This window comes from Micropterus salmoides, unplaced genomic scaffold (assembly GCF_014851395.1).
Source record: "Micropterus salmoides isolate LMB-PRFRI ecotype aquatic unplaced genomic scaffold, ASM1485139v1 Ms_hic_scaffold_5, whole genome shotgun sequence".
In the NCBI taxonomy this organism is placed as follows: Eukaryota; Metazoa; Chordata; class Actinopteri; order Centrarchiformes; family Centrarchidae; genus Micropterus; species Micropterus salmoides.
In genome coordinates, this window is record NW_024044237.1 from 11063612 (window position 1) to 11077056 (window position 13445).

Sequence of the window (13445 nt, forward strand, 5' to 3'; positions counted from 1 at the left end):
TCTTGATTTTGCAGCTAGAGTGTGAAATACACTGCTTAAATCTGGAAAAATCACTGAACTGGTCAAATGAAGACAGATGTAGACACACACACACACACACACACACACACACACAGACACGTTCATTGATGGAGCCTATCTGTTACTCCAGAAGAGGGATAAATGAAGGATGGTGAGGTTTCTCTGGGTGGCTGCATTGCCCCGTTTGTTACTCCTGTTCTGAAAGCCACCATCGATTTCCTCTCTGAAAAAACGGCCACATAATTAATTTATTTGTTTATTTTACAAGTGAACTGGGGTGGGATGGGGGGTTGCTCTTTGCCATTTTTCAGAGAGGCATCACTTCTCCTTTTCCAAACCGAAGTTTCTAGGTCATCACCATGCTGGTGAGATGTATTTCCTCTCTGAGATGGCAGTGAGAGGCCACTGAAAAATTTATGGTGACACCTTCACGACTGGTGTAACTGAATGACACATTAAGCATTAATATGTAACAAACAAATACTGTTCAGTTGTAGGCTGACACTGATGCCAGAGGACAATGTACTGCCGTGTGACTGTTTATCTCCATGTGGACACAGATCAGTAAGATGTATGCACAGTCGTGTGAACATGTGAAAAAGCCTCATTCAAATGCAAACACATACGCCCTCATTAAACAAATAATGGGCAATGGATGATTTAATGCATTAATACAGATGTATTACCTACAACTCATGTCTTTAGTATACTTGACAGAAGGACAACTCAAGGACACAGACACACAAAACAAATACATGAAGGTATTTGCATGCACAGTCAGAGCTAGGCACACAAAGAGTAAACAAGCACATACCTGGTATCAAAGGGCACGTCTCCAGGGAGAGTGTGTGTGGCCGCTTTGCCGAGGAGGAAGCGTATGCGGCGGTAGAAGCTGTGAGTGTGTGTGCTGGTGGGTGAGGGGGGTGTGATGGGGGGCAGCGGGCTCTGCTGCAACAGGGCCAAAGGGTCGGCCGAGCCGTGGCACAGAGGGTCAGAGCCACAACTCAGCTGCTCACAACAGTCTGGGTCTACACAGTCTATAAGGCCATCTGAAAATGGACAGGAAGTTAAATAGTAAATGAAATACACATTCACAAACAAACAGTGTAAAAGAGGAGTTGATTGCTTAGGGGGTACTTGAATGTATGCGGTCAATATAGGTGAATCTTTAACATCTTTTTAAGATATAGCTTATAAATGTTTTAATAGATTTAATAGATTAAGATGCTGAGAACACATTTATTCTACTGTACCTGCAGTGGAAAGACATGAGAACACACCATAAAACCTCAGAACTGCCAAGAAAACTGGAGTAATCTAATCTACAACAATGAACTGCATCATTATCACAAGTATCAATCAAATGAGATTCATTAGGAGCCATCAGTGTATAATTATAGCTTATATTGCAGTAAATCAGACCAGCATCACATTATTTGAATGTGATCCATAAAAGTCTGGCATAAACAATGAACCGCAGATACAAACTGAGGCGGCAGGAAATAGGAGTCACACTGGCATTTGTGTTTCCCATTTCAAGCCTGTTTCTGAAAAGGCAGGAAACAGTGCTGACATTTAAATGCATCTGACCACAGAGCAGAGAGTTAAAGGCCAACAATATTCTATTATAACCTCCTCCTACAAAGGTAGCTTAGTACAATGGTTGATTTCCATAAGATTCCCTACTCCAACTTGAAAGCATACTATTAATTGTATTTCTAATATCACTGTCATTAAAAGAACACACACATTTTTCACTTATCATGCAGGCAAGGTTGTTAACCATAACACAAAGAAGCAGAGTAAAAATTTTGATTTTGAAAATATGTATTACATATAAATAGGAATGTGCATGTCACTTCATTGCCTATTGTGTGGGAAAGTGTTTTTTCAAGAGGAAGAACAATAACTGCGCTTCGCTCCCCCATCCAGGCGGAATAATTGAAACTCTCTCTTCAAAGTTCTTCTTTATTCTCTGATTACTTGTGATAGCATCTCTCCATCTCTGTCTATCTTCAGAGACAAAAAGATTGCTGCAAGAGAGGGCTATGAGTGCTTACGGTATATCTGCCAATTAAGGGAGATGGGTGAATTGTGTGGTAGAAAATGATGGTATTTGAAAAGCTACAAAATAAGGTGGAAGGACAGAAAGATAAGAGAAGTGTAAATGGTATCCATAAGGCTTTGTTAGTGAGTCTTTCTCCAGCATAATTATCCCTAAACTCAACAGTTTGACATCTACAGTACAAACACTCAATCAGTGTGACGCCCTTTTAAAAAGAGGCAAAGTAAGAAAGGGTTCAGTTTGTGTAAGGTGTGAATGAATTTATAGTTAATGCTCATATACAATGTCTAAGTGCACAGTGTGACAGTTTTTTATTTCTGAAACGTCACAGATGAAACATCCAATAATAACAAAATATAATCGGAACCAGAATAAGAATCAGAACATTATCTAGTAATACAATACAAAAACCCTCAGTGCCTACACTGTTGGCAGGCCACGGTCCTGCTATGACTCACTTCTTTTATCCAACCCATATTTTATAGTCCACAAGACATTTTTTTTTTGGATGGGTGTGAGGTTATAATCCAGGGTAGGGACCTGTAATTCATGTTTTGAGCAGCCATCTACCCTGAGTCTCTATTGGTTGGCTCAGTCAGTCATACATCTTTGGTAAACAATGTTACAGCTACAAAAGAACATGTGTGTGTTTGAGGTTTTCCTGTGTGCACAGATTCAGACGCCACTCATCAGAAAGTTTGGAACCACACACACACACTTGCACAAAAAAAACAACCAAGGGAGCTTGTACTCCAAACAAAAGCGACACTACCTTGTTTACAATGATGGATTACAGCACCGGCTTAACAGGCATGTCCATAATGGATATTTGATGGAATGGGCACAGTTGAAAGCAATGTAATCTTGCAGTATATTCTTAAAACTTGTTATGTATTGAAGAACGGCCTTAGATGGAACTGAAATGGCGAGGAAATGATGTGCAGAGCTCCCGCTACTGCTGAAATGTTCCTTTCTTGTCTCTTAACCTGAGGATAGAACTACACAACTACGAGGCTGAGTGACACACACCCCTCACCTGTCACCAAACACCTTATAACCAAAGAAGCAGAAATCTATTCTGCATGGTTTGCTTTATTTAGACTTGTGAAAATTTCTCTGAGTGCCTTTTATCCTAGTAGGTGGTATGCATATTAGACATTTAGCTGTGATAAGAGGAAAAACATACACACTTGCAAAAATGTGCGCGCGCACAGACACACACACTCGCAAAAATACATATTCAATATAATAATGACCAGTAGGACTCTGCGGGAGTCTCAGCAGGGCTGGGACGCCACAGAGGGATGAAGGGGAGGAACAGTGAGTCAGATTTTTTCAGCAGGAGAAACAGGAGGAGAAGTAATGGAATGGAATGGACAATCTGCCAGAAAACAGAAAGGAAGAAGGTAAAAGAGACAAAAAGAGATAGAAAATGATAGATGATGTTAGAATGTCACCTCCGTCGTTGTCTGTTCCATCACTGCAGTCAGTTTCCATGACAACGCTGCATCCGGGCCCACTCCATCCAGTCTGGCAGACGCAGCGCCAGCCGCTCTGCTCGAGGGTACAGCGCCCATGCCCACTGCACAACCCTGGGCAGCCGTCTGAAAAGTTGGGTCCCACGTGCACACACACAAACACACACACACACACACACACACACACACGTTTGGCATTTATGAGCATGCTGGAGGAGCAAAATATGAAATTTAAATCCTAAATAAAGATATATTACCTTTCACAACAACATCCAAATCATGAGTAACTGCGGGGGGAAAGAAAGTGAGAACTGGGTAAGAGAAAGCAATTGCAAATGGAAATGATCCCAACAACAGCAGCACCTTTTTTTAAATCCTATTAATCACACTAATCCAAATATCACAAGGAATAATTAAACACTCCCACATGTGCACACACACACACACACACACACACACACACACACACAAACACACACACACACACACACACACACACAGAGCTCACCAATGTTACAGTGCTCTCCCTCCCAGCCAGGCTGGCAGATGCAGGTCCCGTCGTGGCACTGGCCGTGTTCCTCGCAGCGAGGATGGCACGCTCTCTGGTCGCATGCAGCGCCTATCCAACCCTCCTCGCACTGGCACTGGCCCTCTGAGCAAACACCGTGGCTGCCACATGGCACTGGGCACAGCTCTGTCGAACAGGTGGGTGGGGATATGCGTGAGAAAAAAAGCGTGTAAGTGTGAGAGGAAGAGAGAATGTGAAAGAGGGAAACAAATGGAGGAATTGAGCGTTTGAAAGAAAAGGTAAAAGAGGCACCGGGGACACGGAGAGAGGAAAAAAGTAGACAACTCGGAGTTGGGGTGAGTCATCGGATATAGGTGAGAGAGAAAAAAAAACAAGCGATAGAAGAGGATAACCGCAGAGACTAAAAAGTCTACTTTCTCACAATACACAATCTTCCCACCTCTAATAGCTGAGCTCCCTTAAGGAGAGGAAGAGTGAATAGACTCATAATAACAGCCAAATGATTCGTATTTGCGCCGCATATTCAAACTACAGGGACTCCAATTCAGCTCTATTATTCTTTTTACTGACATTTAGATCAGATTTGGTGGGTATGTATGTTAATACCCTTTCTTTTTCTTCATCTCTCCATCTTTGTCTTTGTCAGCTTTCCCTTTTCAGTGTCCCTTTTCCCTCCCTCTCTCTTGCAACATCCCCTTTAAAATTCTTTCCTCCTCTTTTTGTCTATTTCCGTTTCCACATTTCTCGGCCCCTCTCGCCTTCTAACTCTCTCCCTCTCTCTGCAGAAGCAAAGCCTCATCCATCAGTAAAGAGAGCAAAGTGCTGGAGGCACACAAAGACTACTTATCCAGCTGCAGTAAAAAGTTATTTCAATTTAAATATACATAGCATGGAGAGGGAGGAAAAAGTGGATTAAAGTTGGAGAGTTTTTCAGCTCTCTATTAGAATTACATTAGCTTAGCTATGCTTCAACAAGACCAGGACGTAGAATTGCTTGGTCCTTTTGATTAAAAGCCTGGCAGGTAGAGAGAGGCCGCTCATATCTCAAATATTCAGCCACGGTCTATCATTATCATGGGCTATATCACTATAATAAGGCATGCATACACCTGAGAGCAGGAGGTAATGCAAATTGCCTGCAAATCATTGGTGTGTATGGTAAAGCGGATCCTTCACAACACCAGTGTCAAGTTAGTGTGGTGGAAACAGTGCTATAATGGTTATTTTCCTCTCCGTCATTCTCCCCTGCAAGGACAACGGCAGTTTTCTCACTGCATACCACAGAGTACTGCATTCAATTTGAAATAATAACAAGTCCTTTACTTTTCTCGTTACAATGGCTCCCTGCCTTGTCCTCATAATCTGTGTAGAATTGCTGTCTATTTAGACAGGTGGAGTTAACTGACTAAGGAAAGTTTGGCAGTTATAGTAGAAAGGATTCACAATCATATTTAACAACCACACATTATCAAATGTGTAGTATCCAGGTAAACAGGTATGCATCATCTGCAAATTTTAAAATGCCAAGCTAAATGTTCCTCAGAGAAGCAGTCTCTAAAAAGGCCTCGCAGAAAAGTGAGAATAGATGTCTTTTCTTTTTCTCGCCTGCCTTTTTTCCTCATTTAGCTGAAGGGAATATGTGTGTGCGCCTGTGTGTGCACGAGCATGTGTGCATATGTGCATGAGTAGATGCGTGTAATCGAAAAAAAAATAATAAAGGCACAGTAAAGTGAGTGCTATTGCAAGAGGGGGGAGGGTGTGCTCCAGAGTGCTGCCGTGCCGAGAGTCATGAGGGGAAATCTCATTTACGACCAGCATGAAGAGAGTGCAAAAACTCACATGCAAACACTCGCACATGCACGCACACACGCACACATACATAGACCCATTTCACAGAGTGGCTGCAATCCATATTTCTCTCTCATGTCTATCAAATCCCCAGAAAATAGTATCTGGCAAGACCATGTGTGCTACAAGAACACTGGCAAACCAGTGATGTGCAGTTACAATTTTCAGTGTTTTTTTTCTGTGGGTGAACAATAATCCTCAGGTTTTACCAGTGTAGCAGTCTGGTCCCGTCCAGTTGGGCTGGCAGGCGCAGGTGTCTGACTCAGGAAGATAGGTGCCATGTCCTGAACACTGCTCCTGACAAGCTGGCAGCGGGTCATCACAGCTCACTCCTGCCCAGCCTGCCGAGCACACGCACTCCCCGCGCACACATACACCGTGCCCGCCACACTGAGGGTCTACGCAGTCCACTGCAGAGAGAGAGAGAGAGGACCAAAAGGAAAAGCAAGAATGAGTCAGAGGTGAGGGAAGGGAGTGAAAGGGTGGGGGGCACGCCTGCCTCATTATAATCATCAGTTCACCGAGTATGAAAGCAGTGTTCTTTGCATCCCATCCAGGAGTTAACCACCCTAGCTACAATCCCTGTATCTGTTCCACAACATTACACTTCATAGGACACTTAGAACTGGGGCTTTGATAAGGGGTGAAATGGGTTGATTCGTGTGTCTGTGTGTGTGTGTGTGTGTGTGTGTGTGTGTGCGTGCGTGCGTGCGTGCGTCTCATGGTGGTCTGTGCTACGCTGTGTTAGTGAGTGTAATTACAGCTCTGAGTGCCAAGCCAAAGCTCAGCACAGTTCAGCTCAGCTCAGCTCCGCCGCTCAAGGTCAAACACCTGACTCAGTCTCTACAGGCCGAGATACTGGAGGCAACAGCAGGGAAGTCTTAAGGACAGCTGTGCCATCAGGTTATGATCAATTGTCACATCATAATTAGTTTTAAATATTATTGTTTTGTTTGTATTTGCTAATTAATTGAGCGGTTTTACAATGGACAGCTGCAACTAAAGGATATGACTAAGCCCAGGATGGTTTCCGGTAGAACTGTAAGGTGCCTCATTTATATTTCTGTCATTTGAAACCTAAGCTGTTTTTCACTTTCTTTGCTAATGTGTTTTTGTATTGGCTACAATAATATTAAATATAAAACTATACATACAGCATCCAGCAAATACACTTTATACATACAATAATTTGTTATTTTCAAAATAATTTAAGTTGCTTAGAAATGCCATTATTTATCATGCCAGTGGCAGTATACATGACAGCTGGGACAGGGGGAAATATTTTTCAAACTATTTGAAGTTGTTTGGGTTTTTTCCTGTAAGCCTTTCGACACAGCATACAAATCTCTATATAAACAGATAGAGTGGAGTTTCAATGTTATTGTGATCCACCTATAAGAACCATGTTGATATGACATGATACACTTTAGTACTGCCAGAAACAAAAATAAAACATTGTTTTCATTTGAGATGAACATGTTTTAAGTTCTTGCCAGCAGGGTCACCAGCATTCTTTGGATGGTGTAAAGAGGAAGTATAATGTTGCCATGGAGTTAGTGAATTAGCTCTGCACTAGCTGAACACCATAAAAAGTCATACTGAATTATCTACTTACAGCAGGTATGTTTCTGTCTACCTGAATAACCTCTTTTAGCTCTGTTTTGGTCTCCACCAACTCGGATAAATATCTCTTGGCAAAGGTTTCTTCAGCATCTAAGCTATGTTCTACTATGTTCACTAGCGAGTCTCTAACTTTGTCTGCCGACCACTCTGTGCAGGGAAGGCTGGAAACAACAGCCTGCTGCAGCTGGAAACTGGGTTGATGTGGGCGGAGCTGGTGGATAGAAAACCAAAGCAATAATGAAGGTTTTCCTTGTTAAAGGGAGTTTTTGCTTATCCATACTGATGGTCTAAGGACAGAGGCTGCCGTATGCTGTACATATCGTAAAGCCGTTTAGGGCAAATTTTTGGGCTATATAAATTAAAACTGACTTGACTGATTTCACTTGACTTGATTAAAATGCTCCGTAGAGCTTATGGGTTCTGCAGAGTAGGGTGATAATTCTCTGTGGGTTTGTCACTACGAGGGACCCCTGCAAAATTAGTCATAGTCATTTGATCCATTGTCAATATAAAAATATTGATTGGTGCAGCATTAAATCGATTGCTTACCTTAATCAAAAATAGCTAAGTTATTAATTTAAATGCGTGTAAGTGGAGCTGCTTTCGTGACATTATGAGGTGTGTGCATCTACGTCTGAGAGTGTAAAACGTCCTACCTTGCTCACAGTTCACCCCCTTGTAGGCCGGGCTACATATACAGATTCCCTGGATGCAGGAGCCATGGTTGGAGCAAGTGGGGTCGATACACTGACCTTCCTCCACGTTACACTCTGCCCCCTTCCATCCTGCCAGGCACACACACCTTCCTTTTTCATACACGCCATTGCCGCTGCACAAAACGGGGCATGAATCTGCAACAGGACAAACACAGATTACACCCACTTACTCAGTAGAACACACATGCAAACACACGCACACACACACACACAGTGCTGCAGTATATTAGCTGGGAGACCGCAGTAACCTACTGTGAGTGGGGCTGCACTCTCTTATCTCAGCTAGTGCGCGGATTCAGCAAATCCTCATGCAGCCTCTGTCTCCCTCTCTTTTCTTTCACAAACACACGCTCATACGCAAGTATACACACACACACACACACACACACACACACACACACACTCCAGCTTATCCCTCACGCTGTTTCAATTTACTCAAGCACCACCTGAGCCTGGCTACCACGGCAACCCAGGAATTGTAGAAAATCCCCCTAACGTCACCTCACTCGCTCTGAACAGGCCGTGAAAACAATCGTGAAAACGGAAGATTAGGAAAGAGAGCATTAGGGGTTTATAGAACGAGGGTGGAAAGCAGAGCTATCACCATGCAGAGATGGAGAGCTGTGTGGCTAATGTAATGACAGCCAGGTAGAATAAAGTCAGCGAGTGTCTGATGACGCACTGACAGTTACCCCCCCGCCCCGCCCCACTTTGACGCTGGAGGAGGTATGGCAGCTCAAGACTTCAAATGGATTAGGAAGACGAATCTAGAGCCAGCGAGTTTTCTTTTTCAGGGAGAATTTGCAATGAAGGCCCTGTGCGTTCACGCATGGGGGCAAGCGGTATGTGTTACATTCGTGATCGACCCAATTCTTTTCACCGTTCTTTTTATCGTTGTGAACACTGTACCAGTAACGTTACCACTCTAGTCACAAACTGTCTCACAGCATTATAAACATAGAAACTTGCCCTTATTATCAGGTCATCCCCCACCACTGATGCTTTTTAGTCTCGTCTTTAGTCTCGTTCGAGTCAATTTAGGGACACTACTGCTTAAATGTTTGTTTCATGTTTCTATTAATTGCAGTGTGTTTTTCATGATTGATCTGTTTTTTTTATATTGCTAAATTTGTACAGCACTTTGTTCTACGCTGGTGTTTTTTAAATGTGCTTTATAAATATATTTACTTGAATAGTCATGTTAGTGGGTCCATCAGTGTGTGGCATCAGCTGGGAGGAGTTTAAATGTTTTCTTATAAGTGTTACTTGAATTACATTCAAGGCAATACAACTTTATTTACATAATACATTTCACACAGAGGGTAAATTCAAAGTAATAAATACACTGACAAAGCAGAGGGATTTTGCATCACCTTGTGTAATGTTTACAATGCATATCATCAACATTAGGTCTGGCTATATGAATTATTTATTGCTGCTAAACCTGATTCACACATGCGAATTGAAATTATATTTGTGGGATGTCTAAGTTTGAATCAGATAAACGTAGTAACCCACGCCCCCTAAAAAAAGAGAGAGAGAGAAAAGAAAAAAGAACTCGGAAAAGGAACGGAGACATAAGATCCGGCTCCCTTCAATGAGCCGTAATTCCCATCACTATTATGTGTTTGTTTGATCCTTTTGTTAAATCTTAACACTCTGTACCCCACGGTAATAGATTCACACTTCACTTTTTACAACTCTTGCCAAAACTTGCTGTCTAACTTTTCAAACTGAGAATATTATAACGCGAGCAAATGAGCGAAGATGAAAGGAATGAATAAATGATGAGCGTAAATAAATCACAGGGTGTGATATCATATCAGCTGTTTCTACACAATGAGACAGACACAACTACAATGATTTTACAAAGAAGGACAGGGGGAGAGAGAAAGAGAGGGTCAGAAACAGAGACATGAAATGAAAGAGAAATAGAAGAGTAAAAGAGACAGGTGTAGCTGTGAAGTTGCAGTTAAAGGAATGGTGATGTTCTATATTTTTCCTATTGTCAACAAATCCCACGAAAAGACCAAAACTGACAATAAATTGACAAGTATTGCCTGTGTAGCCAAAGCCTGATATAGAATATTGCTCTGTGCCATAGTACTCCATTGTTGTCCAAAACTAAGTAAAACACATCAGTGAGCCACACTGTTGCACTGGATGACATACATAATCCCACATACTGTAAATTCTCTGATAAAAATTGGTATTGAAATAATAGCCTTGTTTTAAAAACAGCCAGGGGCTAAATAAAGGATGGGTAAAAAACATTGAAAAACATCACCTGTACTCTATTAGCTTACATGATAAATTCAGCATAATGTATTTTTCAGGTCAAACTCACTTATCTGCTGGGGGGTGTCCTTTGATTTTCTAAAAAGCTTTTAATGTAAAACAGATGTGTAGGAAGAGTTTTATAAAGTAAATTAACATTGATTGGAAAAAAAAGCAGAATGGAAGAGATGGGAAATAGTTGGTAAATGTGAGGTCTATTTCTGTTGAAACTCAAAGAAGCAGAGCGGCGAGTATGCATGACTCATGCAAATGGGCCTGCCACAGAGATTAGAAAGTATTGGGACACATACATACAAACTGTTGGTTTGGTGTTTCCATGCGGTTTGTTGCCAATAGGAAAAATCTAAACCAATGGCAGCCTTATCTTTTATCAGATATCGCTTACCTTTGGCACAGTCAGGACCCAAGAATCCAGCGAAGCAGTGGCAGTGTCCAGCCACACACTCTCCGTTTCCATTACAGTCTGTGGAGCAACCATCCATTGAGTCTGCACAACCACACAAACATTCACACACGCACACATTCATCAGACATCAGACATAAAAGGCAGAGAAAAAAATAAAACAAAACTTATTCTTAAATACTTAAATATTCCACATGTAACTCCATAAGCAGGCATAGCTCTCTGTTATTGAATGAGAGATCTGATAAGCAATGGATGGCTCCCCAGACTCAGGGGCTATATTAGATTAGTCTGATCCAGCTGCTATCACTCTCTGGGGAATGGCCAAGCACTCACTTACATCCAGTAGCACTAAGCACATTATACTGCATTACAGGTTGGAAACACACTGCATGCAAATTTACAAACATCAAGGCTTAATCAACAAACTGTTTACAAGGGCGCAGTTTGGAACGAGATTGAACAACATAAAATCTGACAATTGTGAGTGCACAAGTTAGTGGAGAATAGCTAATACTGTGTCGCTACAGTAGCTACACTCTCAGCACGAAGAAGATCAATGTGATGCTTGTTCCTACTAGTGCTTTGTCTCATCTGGATATATGCGTTTCATCATATCCTCTGTACGCTATATGCATTTCATCATAGTCCTCCCATGGACTACAATTAGTTGCCTTACTTTTAGTGTTATCCTTTTCTCCCATTGATATGTCCATCATGTCAGATCTCATTCTCCGGGTACAGACAGCATCGGGTAGAGCATGTCTATGCTTTTTGAGCATTATATAAACCTGCTGAGCTCTGTCAGCTCTGCTTGAGATGGATGATTCTGGTGAAGAAGCACCCAGAGGCTGGCAGAATTGGTGATTTGAACTGTGCTGCTAGTTGTCTTTTGCCAGGCGAGCTCTATCTAAGCAAGATAGAGTAATTAAAAAGGGTGTCATGGATGTCATCCTTTATTTGACCCTGTGCCGTCCTACTCGGCTCCTCTAAACAGAGATCGACTTCAGAGTCAACCCACTGCAGTCCCCTGGCTCGCTCTGTTCAGGGAGCATGGATGACAAATCCTTCAGTGGCATGGCTCGCTCACACATGCTCACTCACACTCACACACACACACACACACACACACACACACACACACACACACACATGCACAGAAAGTTATTATGTGACACCCGCCTTGAGGCGCGTGTGACACATGCTAATGAGACAGGCCCTGCCAGTAGCCAGCAGCACAGCGTTATCCTCCATAGCAGCGCATCACTACAGAAACCAAAGTCATTTTCACCTCCATCACCTGTCATCGTCACGCTGATGGAAAGAAGGAGTGGCAATCATCTTTTCTCCTACACAGTCAGGAAGACTCACAAACCTTTCCCCATATGCGTCTCTTTCTCTATCTTGAAAAAAAGTCTCACATACACAAATTCCAATATTGTATCCGGCACCTGACACATGCAATGAACAAAAACTCCTCTGCAAGGTCATACAGTTCCTTTTAATCCAGAGGAGTAGAGCCATTCGTCATAACACTCACAGGGCCATAAAGGGCAAGGTGGGACAGTGATATAAGCTCCGTACCTTTCAGGTCAATGTCCCAACTATAAAAATCTCCAGACAATTAACAGGTAATGTATGGTGAGCCATGTCTTTATTTGTTACAGTATATAGTGTGCATGTGTGTGTGTGTGCATGTGTGTGTGCGCGCAAGTGTGGGCATCCATGAGACACCCACTCATTTTTTCCCACTGACTAAATCCTTTCCAGTTAGAGATCACTCATGCCATAAGTTATTGCAGTTAAATGCTATTATAAAATGGGTGCTTCCAGCCAAGTGATCTGATTGGTCAAATAAGCATTCCAATTGTACTTTATGAGCCCGTAAAGTTTCAGCCATGCTTTATGACCCTTGGGCTTTACGAATTTATGAAAAAATTAAATGGCTGCTCAGCTAACTAGAAGTATCCAGCCGCTAGCTTACTACTTTTTTTGTTTATCATCTATTTTGTTAAAAGTTCCAGGTACCTACATGAAACTTTTTTCTCATATTTTGTGGCCCATTGTGTAAAAGATATACTTTTGAAGAGGACATGTGACGACAGCTGAAGTATAGCAATTATGCATAATTAATAGCCCTGCAGGAAGCACCACTCTCTGCCTGGGTACAGGCTGAGTAGAATTAAAGAAGATGGGGCTAGAGTGGAGGTGGCAAAATGGCAGAATTCATTAAGCCGGAGCTTTTGTGAGTGACATGTAAATGTCAATAACAGTAGAGGAGAAAATCATCTGCATCTGCTGATGTCTTCTTTTCTGTACAAAATGGAGAAAATATGTATGAAATTTCAATTTGAATCCACACAATGATGTCTATATTAAAATCAGCAGATGTTCTCTCACCTTTTTATTCTTTTTTTTCTCCAACATTTTGCATGTCACCCATTTGTACATTACAGTCAGAATC

General features: G+C 42.0%; 1 protein-coding gene across 2 annotated transcripts in view; it reads right to left on the reverse strand.

Moving 5' to 3' along the window:
- Nucleotides 1-13445, reverse strand: part of tenm1 (teneurin transmembrane protein 1) — a 168459-nt gene that overhangs the window by 63014 nt on the left and 92000 nt on the right. For both annotated transcript variants that reach the window (XM_038699968.1, XM_038699967.1), the window contains 7 exons: nucleotides 10964-11065; nucleotides 8221-8415; nucleotides 6151-6351; nucleotides 4073-4258; nucleotides 3822-3851; nucleotides 3544-3690; nucleotides 836-1070 (listed from right to left, as the gene is read on the reverse strand). In XM_038699968.1, the coding sequence (XP_038555896.1) occupies nucleotides 836-1070; nucleotides 3544-3690; nucleotides 3822-3851; nucleotides 4073-4258; nucleotides 6151-6351; nucleotides 8221-8415; nucleotides 10964-11065 (1096 nt within the window). The remainder of the gene's footprint in view (nucleotides 1-835; nucleotides 1071-3543; nucleotides 3691-3821; nucleotides 3852-4072; nucleotides 4259-6150; nucleotides 6352-8220; nucleotides 8416-10963; nucleotides 11066-13445) is intronic.